The sequence below is a fragment of the Myodes glareolus genome, chromosome 9, assembly GCF_982192425.1.
Source record: "Myodes glareolus chromosome 9, mMyoGla1.1, whole genome shotgun sequence".
NCBI classification, from domain to species: domain Eukaryota; kingdom Metazoa; phylum Chordata; class Mammalia; order Rodentia; family Cricetidae; genus Myodes; species Myodes glareolus.
The window spans coordinates 24338194-24363170 of NC_142034.1; the positions used below are offsets into that span (position 1 = coordinate 24338194).

The 24977-nt window shown below is 53.8% G+C and overlaps 1 protein-coding gene across 2 annotated transcripts; it reads right to left on the reverse strand.

Moving 5' to 3' along the window:
• Positions 1–45: 45 nt before the first annotated feature.
• Erbb2 (erb-b2 receptor tyrosine kinase 2) lies at positions 46–24763 on the reverse strand. 2 transcript variants are annotated; one of them, XM_085695752.2, is made up of 27 exons: positions 24497–24763; positions 17841–17992; positions 16864–17077; positions 15714–15848; positions 15030–15098; positions 14744–14859; positions 14478–14619; positions 12776–12895; positions 12397–12523; positions 10485–10558; positions 10309–10399; positions 9942–10141; positions 9319–9451; positions 9146–9236; positions 8402–8562; positions 5730–5777; positions 4085–4223; positions 3882–4004; positions 3600–3698; positions 3199–3384; positions 2906–3061; positions 2726–2801; positions 2346–2492; positions 1888–1985; positions 1511–1699; positions 1026–1278; positions 46–912 (listed from the first exon to the last, which is right to left on the reverse strand). In XM_085695752.2, the coding sequence occupies exons 1-27, from the start codon at positions 24567–24569 to the stop codon at positions 557–559; spliced, it is 3768 nt and encodes a 1255-aa protein (XP_085551878.2). In that variant the 5' UTR covers positions 24570–24763; the 3' UTR covers positions 46–556. The 2 variants fall into 2 exon arrangements, with proteins under 2 accessions (XP_085551878.2, XP_085551879.2); XM_085695753.2 differs by lacking the exon at positions 24497–24763 and adding an exon at positions 21920–22032.
• Between the last annotated feature and the right edge of the window lie 214 nt (positions 24764–24977).

Below are 24977 nucleotides of genomic sequence, written 5' to 3' on the forward strand. Positions count from 1 at the left end.
ACAAATCTCACTGCAAATGGACAAAGAGGGACACCACTCCCTAACTTCCATATAATAGCCACTCTCCCACGGTGTCCTTATTTCATCTTTAAAAAACAAAAGTAAAAACAGAACAAAATACACTCTGTACAAGGATGGTCTGGATGCCAGCGCAATCCCTTGCCTCTTGGGATGCACGCACAACTCAGTCCTAGTGGGTTGTGCTGTTCCCAAGATACTTGCTTGGGGCCTCTTCCCTTCTTGGCTGAGCTTCCCTCAGTCCTCAGAACCAAGCGAGAAGCCATGACTGTAATATCCACTGGACCCTACGGACTGTCAGGGCAGAGTCTGGGATCCACTGAGGCTGTCCAGTGTGCCGTCTCTTCCAGCTATATGGCCCCTCTCAACCACTCAGGATTCAAGCAGCAAGAAAGGCTCCATAGGGTGGGTTCCTGACACAGCAGGCTGCCCTGGATGTGATGTGGCCAGAGGACCTCTCCCTGCTCTGCGGTCATGGAGAGCACAAGCCGGGTTTCCCTCCCTTTGAAGGCAGCACAGGGTCTCTGCAGATGTAACCTCACACGGGCACATCCAGGCCCAGGTACTCAGGGTTCTCTGCCGTAGGGGTTCCTTCAAAGGTGCTTGGTGGAGACCCCTTCTCTGATGGGTTCTGGTCCCAGTAATAGAGGTTGTCAAAAGCTGGGCAGAAGGCAGGAGAAGGGTGAGGTTGAGAGGCAGTGCCTCCTCTGGGTGCTAAGTACTCAGGGTTTTCCACGGCACCCCCAAAGGAAAAAACGTCTTTGACAACCCCATTCTTCCCAGGAGAGAGTGTCTTGGGTCTTTCTAGAGTAGCAGCAGCAGGCCGGACAGGAGACAGAGGACCCTCTGGGGTCAAGGGGGGCTGAGGCCGAACCTCTGGCTGGTTCACATATTCTGTAGGAAAGAAGAGCTGTTAGATGCCCCTGCCCCAGCGCTGCCCCTCAGTGGGTGTGGCCTGAGGGTTCCCAACACCCCTCTTCCCAATCTCTCAGGCCTGGATTCCATACCGGGCTGGGGGCTGCAGGTCAGGGGAGCAACATAGCCATCATTCTCAGCAGGCAGGGGTAATGTGGGATCCTCGCTGTACCGCTGTAGAGGGCTGAGGTCGTGTGGAGAGATGCTCTGTAGCCCTTTGGTTGCCCCCATTGCCAGGTCACCGTCAAACACATCAGAGCCAGCCCCTTCCGAGGGAGCCAGTGGAGACCTGGGGGGCTCTTCTTCTGAAGGCTCCAGGCCCAGGGTCAGCTCACCACCTCCACTCTGGGGTAAGAGAGGGTCATGATAGAAGTTACTCAAAGGTCTGGGAGGGGGATCCTGGCGGGGAATGATAGGTTCCCTGGAGAAAAACGCAGGTCACCTTGGAATCATTATGAAGGGAATGGAATCCCAAGAGTCGGAAAGCAGTACTGACCATGGAATATTAAGGGAAAGTAAATGTCAGGGAGCACCAAGGGAAGGGATCCCGGTAGCCTGTTCTAAGATGGGCACTGACCCTGGTAGACGAGCTGCGGTGCCTACGGTGGGCTGTGCTCCCAGTGCCTGGGGCAGGGTCTGGGCAGAAGAACCCCTGCTGGGGGACCAGATACTCTTCGGCATCTACCAGGTCCCCCATGTCATCATCCTCGAGCAGTGACCGGTAGAAGGTGCTGTCCAGGGGGCTGGATGGACCCAAGTCCTCGTTCTAGGGAAGGAGACACCAAATGACAGCCTTTCCCCAGTCCAGCGTTAAGTTCCCCAGAAAGGTTCACCACGTTTGGACTAGAGGAGGGGGCTGGGCTTGGGGAACTGGCATCCAGGTCCCTTCCCTCTCAGGTCTCTGCAGGAAGGAGGATGCCGTTAGGGCAGGGATGATGTGGGAAGGCCCAGTACCTGGATGACCACAAAGCGTTGGGGGTCCCTCGCCATGCGGGAGAATTCTGACACCAATTCCCGGAATCTTGGGCGACATTCAGAATCTATCATCCAACCTAGCACAGGAGAGAGCTCAACATCCGTATCCCAGGACCAGACTGAGGACCAGCTGCCTGGCCCCTTCCTGCTCCCTCTGAGTCTGGCCTAGGCAACCCTGGCTAAACCCAAAGTCCTCACATGGCGGAGAAGCACAAGTGGCCTCTGGATCCTGGACCAGAGTTCTCCTAGGTGCGCCCTTTAAACTGGCATCTTTCCCCTCAACAGCTGTCCTCTCGAGCAGCTCGGACTTTGATTGTGAGTGGGACAAAGCATCGTTGGAGGCTTCCTTCACATCTCACTCTTACTCCCCCAGAACCCCCACACAGGTCAGGCCACCCCTCCTCTACACCTGAGGCTCAGCCCCGCCCACCACGCACATTTGACCATAATCATGTAGACATCAATAGTGCAGATTGGAGGCTGAGGCAAACGTTCTCCCTTTTCCAGCAAGTCAGGGATCTCCCGGGCTGGGATCCCTTCGTAAGGTTTGGCCCCAAATGTCATCAGCTCCCACACCGTCACACCTAGGACAGACAGGCATCAGGAGGGGGAAACAGGAAACTTAGGTGCACAATGAGAGAGGCTAGCCAAAAGGGAGGATCAACCAGTCTCCTCATACCCCAGGTGGGCACAGGCCAACACGGGGTGGGCATCAGCAGCCCTCCCCCTCTCCTCCACACCCACCCTCATTCTCGTACCTGTATCCCACCCTGCCAAGGCCACTCATCCAACCCTCCCTATCACCACCACCACACACCATAGCTCCACACATCGCTCTGATGGGTGAACCGCCGTCTAAGAATGGATTCCAATGCCATCCACTTGATGGGTACCTGGGAATGCAGAGTAAAAAGTCCTAAATGGGTGTGGTAGGGACGTGACCCTTCTCAAAGTTCCCCCAACAGCCAGATACCACCCCACCCCTCCCTTCTCCAACCTTGCCCCCATCTGCATGGTACTCGGTCTCATCAATGTCCAGCAGCCGTGCCAACCCAAAGTCTGTAATCTTGACATGGTTGGGACTCTTGACCAGCACATTCCGGGCAGCCAGGTCCCTATGCACAAGCCGTACATCCTCCAGGTAGCTCATCCCCTGAAAAATGGGCACCAGTGTAGAACCGGAGTCTGGATCTCACCTTACTGACACCCCCCACCCCATCCTGGCCCCAGATGAAGACAGGGATTTACACCCAAAGGTCCTGCAGGGTCAGAAAGCCCCCAAGCACATACCTTGGCAATCTGAACACACCAGTTGAGCAGGTCCTGGGAGCCCAGGCGACCTCGGTGTTCTCGGACATGGTCCAGAAGGCAGCCATAGGGCATGAGTTGTGTCACCAGCTGCACTGTGGATGTCAGGCAGATGCCCAGGAGGCGTGACACATACGGAGAACCCACACCAGCCATCACATACGCTTCCTGCAGGGAAAGGTCCACTGAGATAAAGGAAACACCTACTCCCACCCACCATACTCCCCTCCTAGACCCTCCCATCCCTGCATGGTCTGCAGACCGGGAAAATGAAGAGTCAAGGTTTAGGGGCTTCATCTCAAACCCTAATGAAGAGAAAGCAGCCCAGATATGCAGCTAGGGGGCTTCTCACAAGTCCCAAGGGAGAAGGTGAAGGGGCTTACATCTAGGATTTCTTTGTTAGCTTTCGGGGATGTGTTTTCCCTCAACACCTTGATGGCCACGGGGATTTTCACATTCTCCCCATCTGGGATCCAGATGCCCTGGAGCAGAAAGAAAAGGACTTGAGTCAGGTCGGAGGTTCAGATCCAGCGGGCCCTCAAGAAGCCATTGAGGAGTAGCCTCTCTCCTCTCCAGCTTGGCCCATTTTTCTCTCTTGACTACGCCCCTCCAGGCACAGCCCCCTCCACCATACCCATCCATGCCAGAACCCGGCCCCTCCTGACCTTGTAGACGGTGCCAAAAGCTCCAGATCCAAGCACCTTCACCTTCCTTAGCTCAGTCTCTTTGAGGATCCGCATCTGAGCCTGGTTGGGCATGGCCCCGCTGGGCGTCAGCGGCTCCACTAGCTGGAATGAGAGGGTGGCAGGGTGAGGGCCAAGCAAGCCGCAGGTGGGGGAGGGGCTAGGAGGCCCTCACCCCACCTCACCTCAGTTTCCTGCAGCAGCCTTCGCATTGTATACTTCCGGATCTTCTGTCGCCTTCTCTTGATTAGGATCCCAACAACCACCCCTATGACCAGGAACAACAGGATGCCCACCACAGTTGCGATGATTGATGTCGCTGGGCTGAAAGCAGAGACCAAAATCGGAGATTAGGGCTAGTCTAGGGAGGAAATTTGAAGAGACCCTGTAAAGGGACAGGAATGTGCTTTGGCTCAAAAACACCATGAGAAGTTGGACGGGTGGCACATGCTCTTAATCTCAGCACTCGGGAGGAAGAGGCAGGTGGATCTCTGTGAGTCTGAGGTCAGCCTGGTCTACAGAGCTAGTTCCAGGACAGCCAAGGCTATACAGAGAAACCCTGTCTTGAAAAACAAGCAACCAAAAATACAAACAACAACAAAAAAACCCACTTCATGGGAGATAATTGCACAGAGACCTTGCTAATCTCCACTGTGCCCACCCCAGGGATTCTGCCACACTTAAAGTGAGGTCCAAGAATGTGTACCCCAAGACTTTAAGGTACTAGTCAAAGCCCTCTCCAAGGAGTCATGGTACCTCATGCCTTGCGGCTGTTGCACCCAAGACACACATTACCAGGACCCCTATTTCTTCTTGATATAATCTTTTTATGATTCTGCTCATTCTGGGGCACACACGGCCCCTCGATATTCATCAGGCCATTTATTTGTTGATTTATTTGTTCATTTATTTATTTTTTTGATTGAATAGCCCAGGCAGGCTTTGCACTTACATGCATGTGCCTCCATCTTCCAAACGCTGGGGTCATAGGTGTGTGCCACCATGCCCAGCCATCCTTGATCCCTTTTACCCCATCTTGCTCTGCACAAGGCCTGCTATATATATCAAATACTTCATGAATGTTTGCTTCGTGGGCAAACAGCTCTTTTTTAAAATATTTATTTATTATGTATACAATATTCTGTGTGTATACCTGCAGGCCAGAAGAGGGCACCAGACCCCATTACAGATGGTTGTGAGCCACCATGTGGTTGCTGGGAATTGAACTCAGGACCTTTGGGATAGGAGGCAATGCTCTTAACCTCTGAGTCATCTCTCCAGCCCAAAACAGCTCTTTAGAGCATACTCCAGCTTGCTTTTCTCCTTTCCAAAGCTTGCCTCTGTGGCCCAGTGGTCAAGAACCCTTCAGATCTGGCCCTCACTGCCTCAACTTTCACCCCTCTGCACTCTGTGACTCACTGCACACACCCTAGAGATCTCTTCCCTACTCTAGACTTGCCTGATCCTCCACCTACAAGCAAAGGAAGCACAGCGCCCCCTCCTGGAAACCTCCAGCCACCCAGCTTGAACACTGAGGTTCTGCATGCCGCCACAGTTTATCTCCAATTTTAGGTACTTGAACTTGGCCAGTGTCCCTAAAGAAACATCACCAGGGGGCCTCTTGGGACACCAGCCACATTCCTAGCATCCCTTACCCTGCAGCATCCTGAGCAGGTCCTCATCCACTTCTTGAAACACAAGTCAACAGAGAAACAATGGGCTAAGGTGGGAGGCACATGTGGCATGTTGGGAAATCCCTCTCTGTATTGTGGACCACCCGGTCAATGAAGGAGTCAGGGGCAGTGGGGTACCTCTGGGGATCAGGCCCACCTGGCTCTCTGCTCTGCTGGGCAGCCTCGTTCATCCAGGTCCACACAGCTATAGAAGAGAAAAAGCCGTCATCAACCCTGGGAACAACCTCCTGGTGCAGGTGTGGCGGATTATTATCCCCATTATGTCAGGCAGAAACTGGGCTGCAGGTCACCAATTTGCTCTGTGCCAGCCCACAGGAAGATCTCTTCTTTAGTCTGGGAGCCTACTTCCCCTGTATTCCTGTAACTTCCTGTGCTGGGCAGGAAGGGGGCACAGCAAGGCTGAAAAATCAGCTATTCCCTCTGTGAGAGAGGCCCAGGGCACAAAGCACACGAGAGGAGAGTTAAACACCATGGGGCTGGGATGCAGCTTAGTGGGAGAGGGGCTACAAGGCCCTCTCTACCGACCAAGCAATAAAATAGCAACAGTTCTGCCTCAATGGTTGTCAATGGTTGGCACTAACATGCCAGCACCAGGTCACAAGAAGGCATGCACACAGATGCCTCTTTGTATGTGGAGCTGAATGGCAATGAACTGTTTTTTAAAAAGGCAAGCAAGAGCAATATCCCTCCAACGGGGCTGGTGCCGAGCGACAGGCTACGAACTGAGTTTGCAGAGGGGAGACCAAGATGGTGCTTACAAAAAAGGACGCGGGAAGCAGGTGAGCAAAGCAGACTATGTAGACAGGAGGTGTGTTACGTCAAGAGACGAGGGCGGGGGACTGCAGAGATGGCTCAGCACTTAAGAGAACTGGTTGTTCTTCCAGAGGACCCAGGTTCAGTTCCAACATGACACTCACATGGCAGAACACAACTGTCTGTAACTGCAGTTCTGGGGGATCTGATGCCCGCACACAGACAAAATACCAATGCGTATGAAATAAGAATAAATAAATAATTTTTTTTTACAAAAATGAAGGCAGGCCAGGCGGTGGTGGCACACCTTTAATCAAAGAGTCTGAGGCAGAGGCAGGCAGATCATTGATCTGGAGGCCAGCCTGCTCTACAAAATTCTAGGGCAGCCAGGGCTACACAAACCCTGTCTCTAAACAAACAAACAAAACTGAGAGAAAGAGAGAGAGAGGAGGGCAGGAGAGACGACAGGAGTAATAAGTACTGACTGCTTCCCAACACCTGTATAGTGGCTCCCAACACTCTGTAACTCTAGTTCCAAGGGATCTGACTGCCTCTTCTGGCATCCACAGGCACCAGGCACACACATGGTGCACATAGCCTCATGGAGACAAAGATCCGTACGAGCTACATTTATTTCAGCTTGCCATAAGCTATAGTCCCTTGAGACGAGGGAGCATCAACTGAGAACGTGCTCCCACAAGACTGGCCTGTGTGCAAACCTGTGGTGCATTTTCTTGATTAAAGATTGGTATAGGCGGGTACAGCTCACTGTGGGCAGTGTCACTCCTGGGCTGGTGATCTAGTGTGCTGTAAGTCTGGGCAAGTCAAGAGGAGCAATCCAGGAAGCAGAGTTCCTTTGTGTCCTCTGCGTCAATTCCTGCCTCCAGATTCCTGTCTCGAGTTCCTGCCCTGACTTCCATGGATGACAGTGGACCGTGTGTGGAAGCGGAAGCTAAATAAGCCTTTTTCTCCCCAAGTTACTTTTGATCATGGTGTTTATCACAGCAATAGATACCCTAACTGAAACACACCCATACACACGAAATAAAACAATACAGTTTAAAGAAAAAGGAAGAGAGAAAGGAAGGAAGGAAGGAAGGAAAGAAGGAGGGAAGGAAGGAAGGAGAGAGGGAGGGAAGGAAGGAAGGAAGGAAGGGGTCACATGTTGGCAGTTGGTAAGAGGCTCAGCAGGTAAGGGCATTTACAGCCAAGCCTAAAGACTACTTTCGCTCCCTGGGATCCACACGGTAGGAGGAAAGAATCAACTCCCAGGGGTTGTCCTCTGACTTCCACCTGCCTGTCTTGCACATGAATACCTGCCCAGCATGCATACACATACACAAATAAATGTAGTTACAATAACACATTAAAAATTTTAAATTACTATGCGAGATAGAAAAGAATGCTGCTGGCAACTCAACTGTGAATAATTTGGACAGTTTCCCCTGGTGATTTAACTGAAATCATCAGGCTTTTGAGCAAGCGCCTCTGCCCACCGAACTATCGTGCCAACCCCTAATGAGTTATTTTTAGTTTTCTATATCTGTAAGTGTCTGAGTATATGTGTGTACCTGCAGGAGCCAGAAATAAACCCTTGGAGTTCTGGAGAGTAGAGTTAATAGAAACCATGAGTCTCCTGAGGGACCAAACTCCAATCCTCTGAAAGCGCAGACAGTGCCCTTAACCACACAACCACCTCTCCAACCCCTAATGTGTTATTTAGTGATTAGAAAAGAAATACACAAATGACATCTCAGCCGGGTGGTGGCGGCACACACTTTTAATCCCAGCACTTGAGAGGCAGAAGACAGTGGATCTCTGAGTTCAAGGCCAGTCTGATCTACAGAGAGTTCCAGAACAGCCAGAGCTGTTATACAGAGAAACCCTGTCTCAAAAAATACAAAAAAAAAAAAAACTAAAAAAAAAAATTACATCTCAATATGAATGAAGGTGGGTTTATCTTCCTTTCAGAACAAGAGCTCCAGGGGGCTCCTATCATGAAAGCCCTCCTTTCTACAGGAAAAAAAACAAAAACAAAAAACTCCCTCCACTCACGAGTGGGTGCAGTTGATGGGGCACAGCTGGCATATGCCCTCCTCATCCGGGTACTTCCAGATGGGCATGTAGGAGAGGTCTGGTTTCACACCACTGGGGCAGCGAGCCACACAGAAGGGCGAGTCCTTGTAGTGGGCACAGGCCTTACACTCATCAGCCTCCTGGATAGAGAGGAAGAGTTGCATGGGGGAAGGGGGAGGACCACCATCCCTAAAACAGAAGGATCAAGCCCCGCGTCCCTGACCAACTAGCAACACTGCCTCCCCGTCACTGAGGTAAACATCCCTGTTCTTTACAAGGAAATGGAGTCACCCAGAGAGGGACGCGCCTCCTCCAAGGTGTGACAAGTGACAACTATTATGTACAAAGTTTTCTCCGTGCTTGGGCACTGTGCCAAATCCTATTTAATTTCATTCTCACCACACCCTAACCGGGCAGGAACTATTACAACATTCTCCCTATAGAAGTAAAAACTGAGGCTGGAAACAGGGCCTGGATTTGGCCCTTAGCACAGCCACATCCAAGGACACAGGCCTTCTTGGGACTGTCTGAAGCATCACCAGCATGAAGGAGTAGCCCAGGGTCCACAGCACAATGTGGGCAGCCTCTCCCCTCCCCCACCTTCTGCTGTCCAGGTCTAGGCTGAGCCTTCTCTGGGAATATTTTACCCTGCAGCAACCTGCCAGTCCCTCGGTACCCTTCTGTTTGCCCCTCCCCAGAGCCCTGGGCCCACCAGCACCTTACCGATCCAGTGCAGGTCTCTGTGTTGTTTTGAGGCTGACACTCGGGGTGACATGGCAGACAATGCTTGCCACTCACATACTCCCTAGGGAGCCTGCAAGAGAGATGGGCGTAGTAAGGGGTCTGGGAGGAGCCCTGTGTACCCCTCAAGCCACCCACTCCTCTGCCGCTCCTACCCCTTCCGAACTCGGCACTCCTCCACACACTCCTGGCCCCGAAGGAACTGGCTGCAGTTGACACACTGGGTGGGCCCTGGTCCCCAGCAGTGCCCATTGGCACACAGTGGGTGGCAGGCTAAGCCCTCGAGACCTGCAGTGAGGAGAGAAGCAGCAGACAGAGGTGTTCAGAGAGGCTCAGGTCTAAGTCAACAGGCTATATTGTGAGCATGGCTCTGGGCTGAAGGGATCAGGATCGGGATCGATGCTAGGACATTCAGGGAAAGGAAGAATTCTGTGGTTCAAGAAACAAGGAAGAGATGGGTGTTTGGGCAGCATGGAAGGACACAGCTGGAAGCTGTCACACAAGGCCAAGTCATCACAGGCAAGTGAACACACAGGGCTCTAGCAGGCACAATGTCTCATGCCTTTAATCCCAGCACTCAGAAGGTAGAGGCAGGCAAATCTCTGAGCTTGAGGCCAGCCTGGCCTACATAGTGAGTTCCAGGACAGCCAGGGCTACGTAGTGAGATCCTATCTCAAAACAACAACGAAAAAGGGCTCTAAAAACAGAAGGCTTGCACAGGTCAGAGGCTACCTATACTCCTGTGTACTGGCCCACAGTGCTGGGCTTCCTGTCTTACCACATTCTTCCTCTGGCCGGTTCCCAGTGTGGAGCAGGGCCTGGTGGGGGTTCCGGAAGAGCTGGTCCCAAGGTACAGTTTGTACAAAGCAGAGATGGGTGTTGCGGTGAATGAGCGCCAGGCCGCTGCCCAGCTCCCGCAGTGAGCGCAGCCCCAGCCAGCGGATTCCCAGGCCTTGCAGCGCCAATGAGTAGGCACCACTGTGGAAAGGAGGTTTCCAGTTGCAAGAAGGGACCGACTCTAGGCCCATTTTCTGCCACCAAAGGGCCACTGCCACCCTCTTCCTGCAGACGCGTGTCAAAGCTCCGGTGGTGTCACTGGGGAGCAGGGTACTCATGCCTCCTCAGCCCCCTCCGCTCACACTTACTCATGGAGAATTCGTCCCCGGATGACTCGAAGGTTCTGGAAGACACTGAGGTCATGGAGGCTGTCTGGCCATGCTGAAATGTATAGGTAACCTGCGGGCAGAGTAGGGGGCTGGGTACGCAGAAAGGTCCAGAACTCCTGGGCCCCCCTGGAGCAGGACACAGAAAGACAGCCCACCTGTAATCTCCTCCAGGGTTTCAAACACTTGGAGCTGCTCAGGCTTCAGGGGGGCAATGCCGGAGGCGGGGTTCCTGGAAGGATCAGGAGGATGGAGGTCAGGAGCCCCGGCTGGCCTTGAGACACCACTCTCCACCCTCACCAACACCTTCACTTAAAGCCTAATCAAGTGTGGCTGTTCCCATCCTGAGACTCAAAGCCTAGGGTTCAAATCTGGCGGCGATTTGTGTCCTTTGATCTAGAAGTCTCCCTTGCAGAAGTATGGCCAACAAAGATGCCAGCTTCAGCTGCTAGAGGCATCAACAAGCTGAGTGGTTTGTATGAGAGACATCTGAATATGGCCCAAGCAGCCATGAGTGAACAGGGGTGCTGCTACATAAAACCCTGATCTCTGCGGGCTCTGAAACACAGACACAGAGTGCTCGGGGTCCCTCAAGCCCTGTTCTGAGAGCATCCCAAACATTAACTCTTTCAGCCTTTAGAACCACCTCGCGGGTAGAGCTATGACGGTTCTCATCTTACACACGAGGGCACTGAGGCATAGAAAGGAGAAGGCAATGAAGCTCATGAGTAGACAGGCCTCTGCCGTACAAGTGTGAGGACCTAAGTTCAATACCCAGAACCCACATAAAAAAGCCCTTGTGTGTCAGCGAGCTTGCAACTCAACCCTAACATGGAAGTGATAAAGACAATTCCTGGGGTGCCCTGGTCAGTAGGCCTAGCCTGTTCTGGTGAGCTCCAGGTCAGTGAGGGGCCCTAGAAAAACAAGGTGGATGGCTCCTAAGGAGCCACACCTGCGGCTGCCCTTCAGTCATACAGACACACAGAGGAGAAGACAGATACACATACACACTGATATACAGACACACACATTGCGGGGCGGGGGGTAAGTTTCAAACTCAAGTCTGGACTCTGCTGCCTCCTGTTCTACAACTATTATAAGAATGAGGCAGTCTGGGCGCTGAAGAGATGGCTCAGCGTTTAAAAGCACTAGCCGCTCTTCCAGAAGACCTGGGTTCAATTCCCAGCACCCACATGGCAGCTCACAACTGTCTGTAACTCCAGTTCCAGGGCTTCTGACCCCTCACACAGACACACATGCAAGCAAAACACCAATGCACATAAAATAAAAGTAACTTAAAAATAAAAAAAAAAATAGGCAGGCTCAACAAAAACTGTCGTGAACAACTCCCCAAAGCAAGGGTACATGGCAGCTTCAATAAGCCAGCCTCGCCAGCCGACACTGTCTCTCTGTGTCCACCAATCTCCAGAAGCCCTACAGGAACACACTGAACTTTAACACTGTTCCCTCTGGGATGGGAGCATTGGACTTCATCCGGATGGTTTGATCACCACGAATGTCCATGTCTATGGATAACAAGTTGTTTATAAAAGTAACCTTCGGGGCTGGAGAAATGGCTCAGTGGTTAAGAGCACTGATTGCTCTTCCAGAGGACCAGGGTTCAATTCCCAGCACCCACATGGCAGCTCACAACTGTCTGAAAATCCAGTTCCAGGGGATCTGACACCTTCACACCAATGCACATAAAATAAAGATAAATAAAAAAAAAATAAAAGTAACCTTCGGGGACTGGAGAGATGGCTCAGAGGTTAAGAGCACTGGCTGCTCTTCCAGAGGTCCTGAGTTCAATTCCCAGCATCCACATGGTGGCTCAGAGTCATATGTAATGAGATCTGGTGCCTTCCTCTGGCATGCAGGTGTACATGCAAGCAGAATACTGTATACATAATAAATAAATCTTAAAAAAAAAAAAAAGTAACCTTTAACGCCACGTCCCCAGCTCCCTCTGGTCTCCAACTTAGGGATTCCTCAGAGATGCTGCTGCTATACCTGGGTCTTCAGGACCCCGCGTCTTCCCTGATGCCACCTCAGGCCACTGTGTACCCTTACCCATCAAAGCTCTCTGGCAAAAATGCCAGGCTCCCAAAGATCTTCTTGCAGCCCACGAACTCCTGGATATTGGCACTGGTGATGGCTCTTGCCCCTCGTAGGTGCTCCATGCCCAGACCATAGCACACTGAAGGAAAGGGTGGTGTGAAAGGGGCCATCTCAGCACCACATGGTACACCAGAGACCTGTCCACTATCCGCTCCTGAAGTGACAAGTCTCTTCCCTATGCTGGCAAGAGACACTCCGAAGATGGATTTGGCGAGGGGCACGGTAGGCAGGGCAGCGGGAGAAAAGCACTGGGCATCCCCCCCGGGGCGGGGGTCTAAGCAATAGTGGGGTGGGCCAGACCGGGATGGCAGTCAGGGGCTGCAGCTGGTACCTCGGGCACAGGGCTTGCTGCATTTCTCACACCGCTGTGTTCCATCCTCGGCTGTCACCTCTTGGTTATTCAGGGGACAGACCAGAGTGCAGGATCCCACTTCCGTAGAAAGGTAGTTGTCTGCACAGATTGGGAATGCAAATCCACGTCGTCCAGCCTCCCAGCCAACCATGAGCAAGGCCACCGTGCCCAGGTCTAAGACGAATACTACCAACCAATCCCCGAAGGCCTTCTCTGCACCTGACTTGGGACCACCATTTCCTCCTATTCCAAAAGCACTGTTATCTACATTTTGCAAAAAGGGAAATCAAAGCCTGGAGTTATGCAAATCACCCCCATCTTTGGGCCACTAAGTAACAACAGAGCCTGGAAATCTTTTTTTTTTTTTTTTTTTAAGCCGTGGTTACATGTAACCCAAATTGGCTTCAAACTCACTATGTAGCTGAGGATGACCCCTGACCCCACCACCTCTACCTCCCAAGTGTTAGGATGACAAGTTTGGGCTACCATGTCCACCTAGAAACGAGGACTTGAACCCAACAACCTGGCTCCCCACCTTGTCCTCTCACCCTGATCCCAGGGAAATGCAGCCAGCACCGCAAGGCCCACTCTGCCTCCCATGAGAGGAAAGAAAGAGGTACCCAGGACCAAGCACAGTCCCTAAGTATCCATCAGTGCAGGGTAGCTGTCATCCAAAGCCCTACGCTATACACACTGGAGAACAAGACAAACATTGAAAAGAGTATCTAGTGCAGACTTGGCATTGTTCTAAAAGAGTCACAGATATTAACTCATTCGGACATTATATAATTATTAGGATGGGACTATTACTGTCCCTATTATACAAGCGAGGAAACTGAGGCACAGTAAGGGGAAAGTGGTTAAGACTATTAAATGATAGGGGACAAATCCTGCACTCTAGCTCCCAAGGCTGGGCTCTTTTGCTGCCACCTGCTATGTAGCTGTTAAATAGGAGGCAAAAACCCAGGAGTGGCAGCACACACTTGTAATCCCAGCACTCAGCACTCGGCAGGGGCAAGGCAGGAGGATCAGAAGTTCAGTGTCATTAGCTATGTGGTGAACTCAAGGCAAGGCCAGCCTGAGCTACGCAGGATCCTGATTTTAAAAGAGGCAGGGTTAGGAACCAGGCATGGTGGCGCGCACCTTTAATCCCAACATTTGGGAGGCAGTGACGGGATGCTCGCTATGAGTTCAAGGCCAGCCTGGTCTACACAGCAAGTTCCAGGACAGCCAGGACTACAAAGATAGACCCTGACTAAAACCAAAAAAAAGAAAGAAAGAAAGAAAGAAAGAAAGAAAGAAAGAAAGAAAGAAAGAAAGAAAAAGAAAAAGCAAAGGACTGGAAAGATGGCTCAGCAGCTCAGAGCACTGGCTGCTCTTTCAGAGGACTCAGGTTCAGTTCTTAGCATGCACATGGTAGCTCACAACCATCCAGAGGATTTGACTCCTTCCTCAGACTTCCACATGCACATGGTGCATGGACACACATGCAGGCAAAACACTCACACACATAAAACAGAAATAAATATAAAAATTTTTAAGGAAAACAATGAGGCGGCTGGACTGGAGAGTCATGACCAACACTCCAACAGGCACCCGACACTCACAACATGCTCCCATTTATACCAGCCATCTTCCCTAGCCAAGGCATTAAAATGATGTTCTTCTACCCAGCACTCACAGGGACAGGTGGTCACACAGCTGGCACCAAAGGTGTAGCGACCCTCAGGGTTGGGCATGGACTCGAAGGTGTCTGTGTTGTAGGTGACGAGGGCTGGGCAGTGCAGTTCACAGATGCCACTATGGTTGAAGTGGAGGCAGGCCTGGTAGAGACAGGCCGCTGGTGGTCACCGGGATATTGCAACCTGGTGCGCCAATGTAGTAGGGCAGTGCCAGGAAAGATGCCCACCCCTTGCGTCCTGGAGGATTGGCCCAAGGGGCACATACCAGGCAGTCAGAATGCTTGGGGCCCGTGCAGCCTGCAGCACACTGCTCATGGCAGCAGTCAGTGGGCAGCCGGCCCTTGCATCGGGCACAGCCACTGGTGCAGATGGTGCCAGTCACTGTTGATGAGAGGACAGGATGGGTGCTGGGTGGCGCCAGGGCAGCAGACCCTCAGCAGCATAGCATTGCCTTCTAGGAGACAGCTTATCCCGAATAAGACACCCCACCACTCCCAGCTGTCCCCCTGCCCCAGCCCCACCTCCAGATGCCAAGTCTCCCTCAGACTCACAGATCTGACAGTCCTCAGGGCTCTCACCCCAGCAGTGATCGTCATTACAGGCTGGGGCGCAGGGTGGGCCTAAGGAAGGAAGGGAAGGGACACAGTAAGGGGAGGAGGCAGTGAGGGGGAGGAGGCAGTGAGGGGGAGGAGGCAGTGAGGGGAGGCAGTGATGGGGAGGAGGCAGTGAGGGGGAGGCAGTGAGGGGAAGGAGGCAGTGAGGGGAAGGAGGCAGTGAGGGGGAGGAGGCAGTGAGGGGGAGGAGGCAGTGAGGGGGAGGAGGCAGTGAGGGGGAGGAGGCAGTGAGGGGAGGCAGTGATGGGGAGGAGGCAGTGAGGGGGAGGCAGTGAGGGGGAGGAGGCAGTGAGGGGAGGCAGTGATGGGGAGGAGGCAGTGAGGGGGAGGCAGTGAGGGGGAGGAGGCAGTGAGGGGAGGAGGCAGTGAGGGGGAGGAGGCAGTGAGGGGGAGGCAGTGAGGGACAGATTGGTGGGAGGAATACATCAGCAGAGCCCAAGGGCAGATGCATAGTAAAGGGGGGGACCCAAAAGGGCAAGAGGCCTCAGCAAGTGGAGATCCTGCCTACAGCAGGGAGACACAGCAAGAAGGACCGGAAAGGGGCGTGGGCAGGGTGGTGGCTGAGATGGGGCTGTAGGTTAGGAGTCTGGGTCAGGCGGCTGTCACAGCAGCAGGGCTTACAGGTCCGGGAGCGGTTGGTGTCTATGTCTACAGGAGCCAGCTGGTTATTCTTGCGGAAGACATCCTTCCACAAAACGCTGTCCTGGAAGCAGAGCTGAGGGTTCCCTCGGATCAAAACTCCTCCCTTCAGAATCTCTGTGGGGAAGGTGAAGTGGTCAGCTCCCTCCCGACCTCCCTGGGGCCTCCTGCCTTCCCCAGTGAGCAGCCACACACAGGAACAACCCAGGATGAGGAAGAGGGGATCGGGTCGGCAGAGTGGGAATGTTCACGTGGGTGGGGGTCCCCGGCTGCCTTTTGCCTCACCCTGTGCACACTGTGTGTGGGTAAACAGAGAGGCTCCGAGGCAGGGGGATAGCTCAGTGGCAGAGCAAGCACTCAGCATGCACCAGAACAACAAAAAGTCCCTAAAGTCTGAAACCCCACTTTACCACCGACTGGCTGTGTAACCTTGAACAAGTCATTGCTCCTCTGCATGCCTCGAACTCTCATCTGCAGAGTGAGAAGAACACCGGAGAAGGCAGGTGGTGGCATGCCTGTGATCCCGCACTAGGGAGCTGAGGCAGGAGGACTGCTTGGGGCTATGTAGTGAGATCACGTCTCAAAACAACAAGACCAGAAAAACAAAATAAACATAACAGAAACAAACACACTCGGTGGGTTAGTCGCAGGACTTTCAGGATTGCAGCAGAACTGAACCAGGAGTCAGCATGCAAAACACCTGGTGCCCTGGGTGGGACAGGGTCAGGTCACGGCTGCCACGTGCAGTTCCACAGATGGACTGTCCGCTGCACACTTTGACATGGCCAAGATGAAGGGGTAAAAAAACAACAGAAAACAAACAAACAAACAAAAAACCAACAGTCTGATCTCTAGTGATTAAATCATGGATCTGATGCAAGCTGCAACTTCCTGAAAAGGAGGGGGCTCAAACCTGGGGCCTTGCACATGCTAACCAAGCACTCTGCCACTGAGCCACCGCACGGCCTTCTTTTTCTGATCTTCATAGGGGTGAAAGAGAGGAAGGCTCGTCTGGCCTGCGCACAGCCAGGGGGTATCATACACAACCCTCACGGAGCCCCTCCTGAGCCAGAATGGCCCTAGTCAGCAGACAAGGCCCAGGAGGAGAAGCTTGCAATGGCGGCAAAGGCACCTGTGAGACTTCGAAGCTGCAGCTCCCGCAGCCCTTCTGGGGTTCTGCTTGGGGCGGTGGTGACATTGTCCAGAGGGTCTCGGTTGTCTAGCACAGCCAGAGCATACTTGTCCTCAAAGAGCTGGGTCCCTCTCACGATGCGCAGTCTCTGCAGTGGGACGTGCGTCACCTGGTTATGAGCGATGAGCATGTATCCCTGAACTTCCTGGATGTCCTGGCGGGAAAGGCAGGGGATGGAGAAGGTAAGCGTGTCTGGGCTTGAGAAGTGCCTGCACCTCATAAGGCCTGAGGGTAACCCAGGGTCGGGGCTATGTCCTGCAAGGCCCCCTGGCCACTGAGCAGCAGTCTTGCCCTCTCAGGCCCTAGGAGGACGGAGCCATAGGCTACTCCCCACCTGGTCTCACCAGATCCACCGAGGTGGAGGGATCAGGGCTGATAAGAGCAAAGGAGGCGGAGGGATCAGGGCTGATAAGAGCAAAGGAACGCTCTGGTAGCTGGAGCCAGCTTCCTACCCTCTGCATATCTCTAGTATCATCTTTGACAGGAAGGGCCCGTGAAAGATGGCGCGTCTGTGATTTAACAGGCCATGTCTGTCCCTTGCAGTTGTCTCCAGGGCCTGTGGATATGATCTAAACTCCTCTCCCTCCTGCTACAACCTCCCCTCAGACATTTCTCTCGCATTCTTCACAATGGTGGGCCAGGATGTCTGCTAGTCTAATACATAGATAAAGAAACTGAGGCCCGAGGCCTGGAGAGGTTAAAGGTCTAGACCGCATTCACAGAACTGGACCTGGAACTATTCCTACATGAATAGTGATGGGGAGAGCGGAATCAGCCACTGCAGGGGGAGTCAGCTGGGTTTACACAGGTATCAAAGGCATTCCTATTTGAGGAACCACAAGAAAGGAAACAGAGGGAAAGGGTACCCCCTTTCTCACACATCTCGAATCAAGGGGCTCAGCAGGACCTGGTCTCACCTGCAGGAATGAGAGGCTGGCATTGGCGGGCAAGTAGGTAAGTTCCAGGTTACCCTGGACTACCTGGCAGCCCTGGTAGAGGTGGCGGAGCATGTCCAGGTGGGTCTCAGGACTGGCAGGGAGCCGCAGCTTCATGTCCGTGCCGGTGCACACTGGCGGAGGGGAGGATGTGGGTCAGGACACTGCTCATGACCTTCTCCAATCTAGTTGCCTCCTCCACACTCACTCCCTGGAGTCATGTCATCTCAGACAGGGAGAAAGCATGGCTGACGGCCTTTCCACCCATGCCCCTGCATCCACAAGGTCTACAGCAGAAGAATGCTCTCGTGTTTGGGAAGAAGTTGGTAAACTGGGGAAAGGCCCCCTTTTTAGCTGGGCCACCTTGTGCATTCAGTGGGGCCCCAATGTGTCAGCCCTTTAGGGCTTACCACCCATACAGGGTTTCAGCAGGCAAAGAAAGCCTCCCTTTGTCCCAGAACTGAGGGTGAAAAATCCCCGAAGAGAGGCGAGGATGAATCAGACCCCTCTGGATACCCCCATCGGCCTCCCAGGCAAATAAACTCAGGGCATCCTCCTTCTGCCATTCCAATACACCCACATGTCAACTCCCTGCTCGGGACAACTGCCCCCACAGGACTATCCAAAACATGGGCCAGGAAGATTGGCTGGAGTCACTGCTGGGACATAAGGGGAGTCAGGGGCCTGGCCATCATTGCAGAGCGCCCTGGAACACACCCACATGGAGAAGAAAAGCCTAGAACACCAGCTAGGGGCCTTGGCTGCAGATCCTGACCAGGGAGAGGCACAGTCTGCAGGTTTCTACACCGGCTCCCTCACCCTCACCACCTCCTGGGGCAAGACTCCAGAAGCAGCTGGCAGAAGCTATGCCACGAAACTCCTGCCACAAGGGCACTACGTCAGCTCTGTGTACCTGCCCGATGCCAACTATCAGCTTGGGGTCCCAAGATGCACTGCTATCCCCTTGCCTACCTGACCCTCAGGCTGGTTTCCTAGAGACCAGATATTCCCACTAAAGTCACCAAATAGGAGAAGCTGCCCTCCCCCAGCTAGGGGGCTCCAGGTAGCAGCTGGCACCAAGCCTACCAGCAGGAAAGAGATTAAAGTGCCCAGTTGAACTTGTTTTTCTGCTCGGGTGAGAAGATGAATCACTGGGAGCATCTTGCCCAGGAGGTTGGGGGGAAGGCGGGTGGAGGTGTTGCCTTCACATACACAGGCCCAAGGGTGCCTGAGCTGGTAAGAATCCCTATGGGTTACCGCTCCGCCTTCCAGCGACTATGTGCAGATTCAAGAGACACTACAATGACCAGCTTTGGGATCAGACTTGAGGAGCCCTGCTGTACCAGCTACATGGAACCTAAAGCCAAATCCTGGTTATCCTCCTGCCTCCGGGTCTGAGGAGGGCTTGGGGGCAAGTTCCTGGGCTCCAGGCTGCCTTCAATGGCCTCAAACTGATGGCCTTCTAGTAACATTGACAAGAGGCCTCTTCTCGCCTCTCTAGGCAGACAGGGAAGGGAGCAAGGAGGGCAGAGGGGAAGGAACAGAAATAGAAATAAGGAAAGGCTCATCTCCTGGATAGAGGGGAGACAACCAGGCCTGACCACCCCATACCGCACCCACTCGCACCCTATCATCTCTCTTCTCGTTCAACCCTCCCCCCCCCAGCGAGTCTCCCAAAAGAAACAGGAGCAAGGGGTGGCAGCCAGGCCCAAAATAACGCCCTGCTGCCAGGGCCTCCCCCAGCATCGCAGTTTCAGCTGCTTCCATGCACAGCTGTCTCTAGGCCCAGATCCCAGGTCCAGCCTAGCTGGGGACAGGATGGCAGAGACGGAATAGGGGCCCAGCCCCTGTGGCAGTTTACCCCCTGCGGCCCTCTCTGGCCTCATCTCCAAGGGGAAGGGACACCAGCTGTGGCAGCCAAGCAAAAGGAGAGCAACAATAGCGATCGCCATGGCAACCGAACTGAGTGCCTACTGTATACATCAGATACTGAGGCGACTGCCTCTGTTTTACAAAGAAGGAAACTGATCCTTCCAAGATCCTAAAACAGGCTTAGCAGTAAATCACTTGCAGAGCAAGTACAAGACCCGAGTCCCAATGCCACACGGAAAAACCAAACAACCAAACCAAAACAACGGCAAAACCGGCAACCGAGCAAAGCAGGTGAGATCTGAATCCACGTCTGCCTCAGATCCCCTGTTCCCTCCATGAAACCTCAGCACACACACAAATAACAATGCCACACCCCCCACAAGCATAAAAACACACTAATTCTCCAGTGTGACCAATAAACACACAGGCTCAGGCAGGGCAGGGTGGCTGGGCCGGGCAGAAGGTCAGAAAGACTGGCAGCCACACCCCACTAGCCAGTTTGTTTATCTGATTTGTGGTTGGTTTGAGTAAGAGTCTTAAAGTGTTCGCAGACAGGTGGGAAAATTGGTACCCTGAGACCTCCTCCAGGGGAGCTGAGAGCTGCCAGCTGACCCCACACCCAAGCACCACGCTGACAGCCAGCCAGGAAAGCCTCGGATCCTTTCCAAGTCTCTGCCTCCCTCCCACTCCCCACTCTGTACCAGACTCACCCCATCAGCTCTGACCACAGTCCCCATAACCATCCTGGCCCATGAATTTCAGGGTGGGGCAAAAGGCTCTAATTCTACAGAGGGATGCTCTCTGCCTCCAAGACAGAAGCCCCATCTTCCCACTCTTGGAGACAAAAGTAGCGTAAAGCAAGACCATCCCAGAGCAAAGCCAGGGCTCACAGGGAGAGCTGGACAAATATCTAATGAATGAATGAATGAGTGTGTGTGTGAATGAATGAATGAGCGTGTGAATGACATCTAGTCAAGAGCCTCCAAACTGAAAAGAAGAAGTAACCATCCCTCTGCTCAGAGCTGGCCCCGGTCCTTCAGGTAACTGCTGCTGAACACTGGTAATCAAGGTTTAGCCCCAGTTTAGGGCTCCTCAGGTGGGTTCCTGTCTCCCAGCTGGTCCTCAACTCCAGCTGTGTTCTTTCTTCTTTCTTCATTTGCAATGTGGAGGACAGAACCCAGGACCTCCTGCATGGGGGCACCCCCAGCCGCTATCTCGCTCACAATATGAAAGCCAACACTTCCCTTGGTCTTCATAAACACTGCCAGGAAACTACCTACATCCCCAAAGCTCCCCAACCAGGCCAGAGGGCAGAGCTCTCTCAAATGATGCCAGGACTCCCTTGCCACACACACCTGCTCTATGACGCGGGTGGCAGAGCAGAGCCTGGACTCAGGTTCTTTTGTCCAGAACCCTGGCTCAGCTCTTCTTGGGCCACAGCGAGCATACGCTTAGCCCTCCAGGGCAGCAGCTAAATCAGACTCAGATCTCTAAAGCGAACAGTGACTGGGACATAGACGGCCCCTCGGTGAATATTTACTGACCTCAACAAGTGGCAACAACTCTTCCCCCCTTCAGAGGGCCCTGAGAGTTAAAGGGGAGGAAGGGAGAAGCACTCTGTAAACACAAGCAAGCTCTGTAAACAGACCGCAGCAACCCAAACACAGGTTTGAAGGATTCACCCACCACCACTGCGGACAATACAGGCCCCCTTCACATCCTCTGCCTGATTGGTGACCTAGCAAATAACAGAACTGTCACTCCAAGAGACCAGGAGAGCTGTCCACCGGTTGGGGACTGGAAAGGGGTTCTCCTCCCTTGACCATTCATTCGCCCACTTTCCCAGGGCCTTCCTCTGCCTTCCAGCCCAACCTCCATCAGCTCCTCATGTTTCCCCTTGATCTGCTTACATTTCCATGGGCCTGTGGATCCCAATGGTCTTGACACCTTCCTGCCCTCCGTCCCTGGCACTGCTGAGGGCCCAAGAGAAAGGCTAACATGGGCTGGACAGGAAGGGAGCTAACTCTGCAGCCAGGAAGGCATCTCGGGCCCCCATCTCGGGGCACATTCTTTGGCCTGAGTTAGGGGCTGGGAAAGCCACACTGAGTAACAGACTAGCCCTTCTTCCCTGTGTGACAACCCCAAGGTTCGTTTCACCCATTCCTGGTGGATGACAGAACGCTGACCACCTCTTAAAGCCGCTGATAAGCCTCTTCATTTCTCTGAGGTTTGTTTTTTTCATCTGTCCACCCACTTCACAGGACAGTGCAGAGAGGGGACAAAGCCATCCATGGAAAAGGACCTGTCATGTAGGAACACACGGAGGGTTTTACAAGGTGAGAGACGGGCATAGAGCAGTAGCTGGGTAATTACAAATCAGGAAAAAAAAGAAAGCCTTTCCACTTGACTTTGAAATGCAATATATTTTTTCCTTTTCTTGTTAGGGTTTATTTTATTTGATGTGTATGAGCGCTTTGCCTGCCCTTATGTGTACACTACACACATGTCTGGTACCTGTGGGGGTCAGAATTGGGCATCAGGTCTACAAAACTGGAGTTAGGAGGCTGTGAGCCACCGTGGGTGCTGGGAACGGAGCCCATGTCCTCTGCAAGAAGAATCTATTTAGTCTCCTAGAGCAAAAGGAGGGAAGGGTTTGGAGAGAACCACACTAGAACAGAAATACGAACGAGCCCTGCAAGGTTAAAGACGTGTGTTCACTGCACGCCACGAAGCCTAGAGCCCCAAGGATCATAACAACAGCTTGACCCTCGGGTTCTCCCCAGACCTCCTTTCCCTACATACCTGCCCTCCACCATTTCTGGGGTATAATCTGGAGCTAGAGGCAGCTGGATGGCGTTCTGCCTTTTTATCCATTCCTGGCAAGACAAACTGTCTTGTCCCTCTGCACCCAGCGGCCCCCCACCCCATCCGGAGAACTGACCTCCTCGGGTTCCCACTCTACAGTACAAGGCCTCTCACCCCTGGCCAACTCCACTCCCAGACTCAGGGGAAGGGCCTGGTCTCACTTTTCTCAACAGAAAGTCCAAGGTAAGGACGCCCTCCTGAGAAACTGAAAGGAGCCCTCATCCTTGGTCCTCAGCCAGGCAAGGGGCATCTCCCACTGTTTACAGCACATATAGCCTACTACCTTGAGGGAGGAGTTCCAGGAGAGGGCAGAGTTCATCTCGTGTCCCCAAGTCAGCAGAGAGATTGCTGTTTGGCAACACAAAGCCCGACACACAAACATACGACCATCATAAACATCTCGGACATACAAAGGTACCCCACAGAAAGCACAGCAGTGGGGACTCTGGGGGACACACAGATGACACCCCAGTAATCTCCAGGCTCCCAGGCCTCTGGAGAACATCCATCGCTCCCAGAACCTGCTTTCTGTGTCTTCCTACAGCCTACTGAATCAGGAAGCTTGGTGCTCCCACTGTCCCAGGTAGATTCGGATTATGGTTTCAAATATGTGACTGGGAGTCACACTGCTTGGGGTCCACCCCTTATTCGGTGATACTTCAGCTCTCCAGCCCGAGTTCTCACCCCAGCACAATGAGAAGCCTGCTAGTATTTCTTCTGTGGAGTTGTTCTTAGGACTGAAGAAGGAATGCACGCAAACCACCCACTCACCGCGCCTGGCAGAGCAGACACACAGGGAGTGTATATCAGCTTTTACGCTTATGGTAGAAATGGACATACGGGTTAGTATATGCCCTGCTGGGTCACCCTCCCAGCCCTCCCCCTCCCCCCGCACGAAGACAGAGGCAAGAGAGCAACCCAGTTCTCAGTCTCTAGCTGACCTTACTTCTTTTCGATGCCTTCCCCTCAAATGCCCAGGAACCCTTCCCACTTTACTAAATGAAAACCGGGGAACACACAACCACCCTTCAAGATCCGAGCTTTCCCAGAGTCCTAAAGCACACAGTTCTTGAAGAAGCTCTAAGGAAATCTGTTCAAAACAGAACTGTGGTGAGTGCAGCCCAGTGGTAGGGCTCTTACTTAGCACGCCCGAGACTGGGGTAACAGAATGCTGTAGGGGGTGTCCCATCCCCAGCACAGAAAAAAAAAAAAAAGAAAAGAAAAGAAAAGAAAAGAAAAAGAAAAAAAATGTTCAAAACAAATGCCTCCCCCCCCTTCCCGTTCCCCTCAAACCCAGACACCATCGAGAAACAACTCAACTGGGGACCCGCCACTGGGTCCTCCCTGCTCAACTGGACCGTCTACTTTCCCCACCGTCCGTCCGTCCCCCCCCCCCACCGCGACCCCCGCAGGAAGCTGGAGTAACTCACTAAACCCAAAGAGCCGGAGGGGGTGGGGAGGGGGAGGGGCAGGGCAGAGGGGACCCCCGAAGGCATCTTGCCCAGTCCAGTCCGGAGGCGGAGGCTGCCAACTGGAAGAGCTTTGAGAAAGCGTGAGGGGGCTCAGAAGGGGGGAAACGCGCACGCACGCACAGCGCTCCGCACACCCTCCGGAGGAAAACTTTCAGACCAGTTTCAGAGAACTTTCCCCGAAGAGTTCCCGGAGCCTCTCTGAGCCCGGGAAGCTCCGGTGCGGTCAGCGGAGGCCGGTCCTGATCTCCAGTGTGGTCCTCCGAGTGACTGCCCCATCTCCAGCTGCTCTGATCCCCCTCCGGGCCGCGGCGCCGGCAGCCGGGATCGCCCCATCGCCCCGGACCGCCCTGCTGTAGGAGCTCACGGGGCCCCGGGGTCCCGGCGTGGGCACAGCCGCAGCGGCCCGCGCCCTCCCCATGCCAGACCCACCTTGGGTGCCCGCGGCTCCGGGGGGCAGGAGGGCGAGGAGGAGCCCCCAGCGACACCAGGCCGCCAGCTTCATGGTGTTCACTGCGGCTCCGGCCCCATGGCTCAGGCTGGACCAGGCTGCGAGCGCGGGGCGCGGCGAGGGCAGGCACAGGCGAGGCGCCGGAAGGGGCCGCCGGGGAAGGGGCGCTCCTGGGCTCTGGGTTCCCAGCGGCGGGCAATCTCAGTTCCACAACTTCACGCCGCACTTCCTCGAGCAGCCCTCCTCCTCCTCCACCTCCTCCGCCGCCCGTGATTGGGAGCCGCGCGCTCCCGGCTCGCCCCCCCACCCCTCCAACTGCATTCCAGCAAGGCTGGGAGTGGCTGCTCTCAGCTTCACTTTCTCCCTCCCGGCGCAGGCCTGGGTGCGTCGCGCCCTGCGCCCCGACGCCTGGCTAGCTCGCTGCAGTTCTCACCCATTTCCTAAAAGCAGACCATCCCTTTA

Coding starts and splice junctions, on each gene's coding strand:
- Erbb2 (XM_085695752.2), bottom strand. CDS start 24,569: ATGAAGCTGGCGGCCTGGTGTCGCTGGGGGCTCCTCCTCGCCCTCCTG. Junction 14,620..14,743: donor CCAAGCATTCTGACTGCCTG/GTATGTGCCCCT, acceptor TGTCTCTACCAG/GCCTGCCTCCACTTCAACCA. Junction 10,400..10,484: donor AACCCTGGAGGAGATTACAG/GTGGGCTGTCTT, acceptor CTCTGCCCGCAG/GTTACCTATACATTTCAGCA.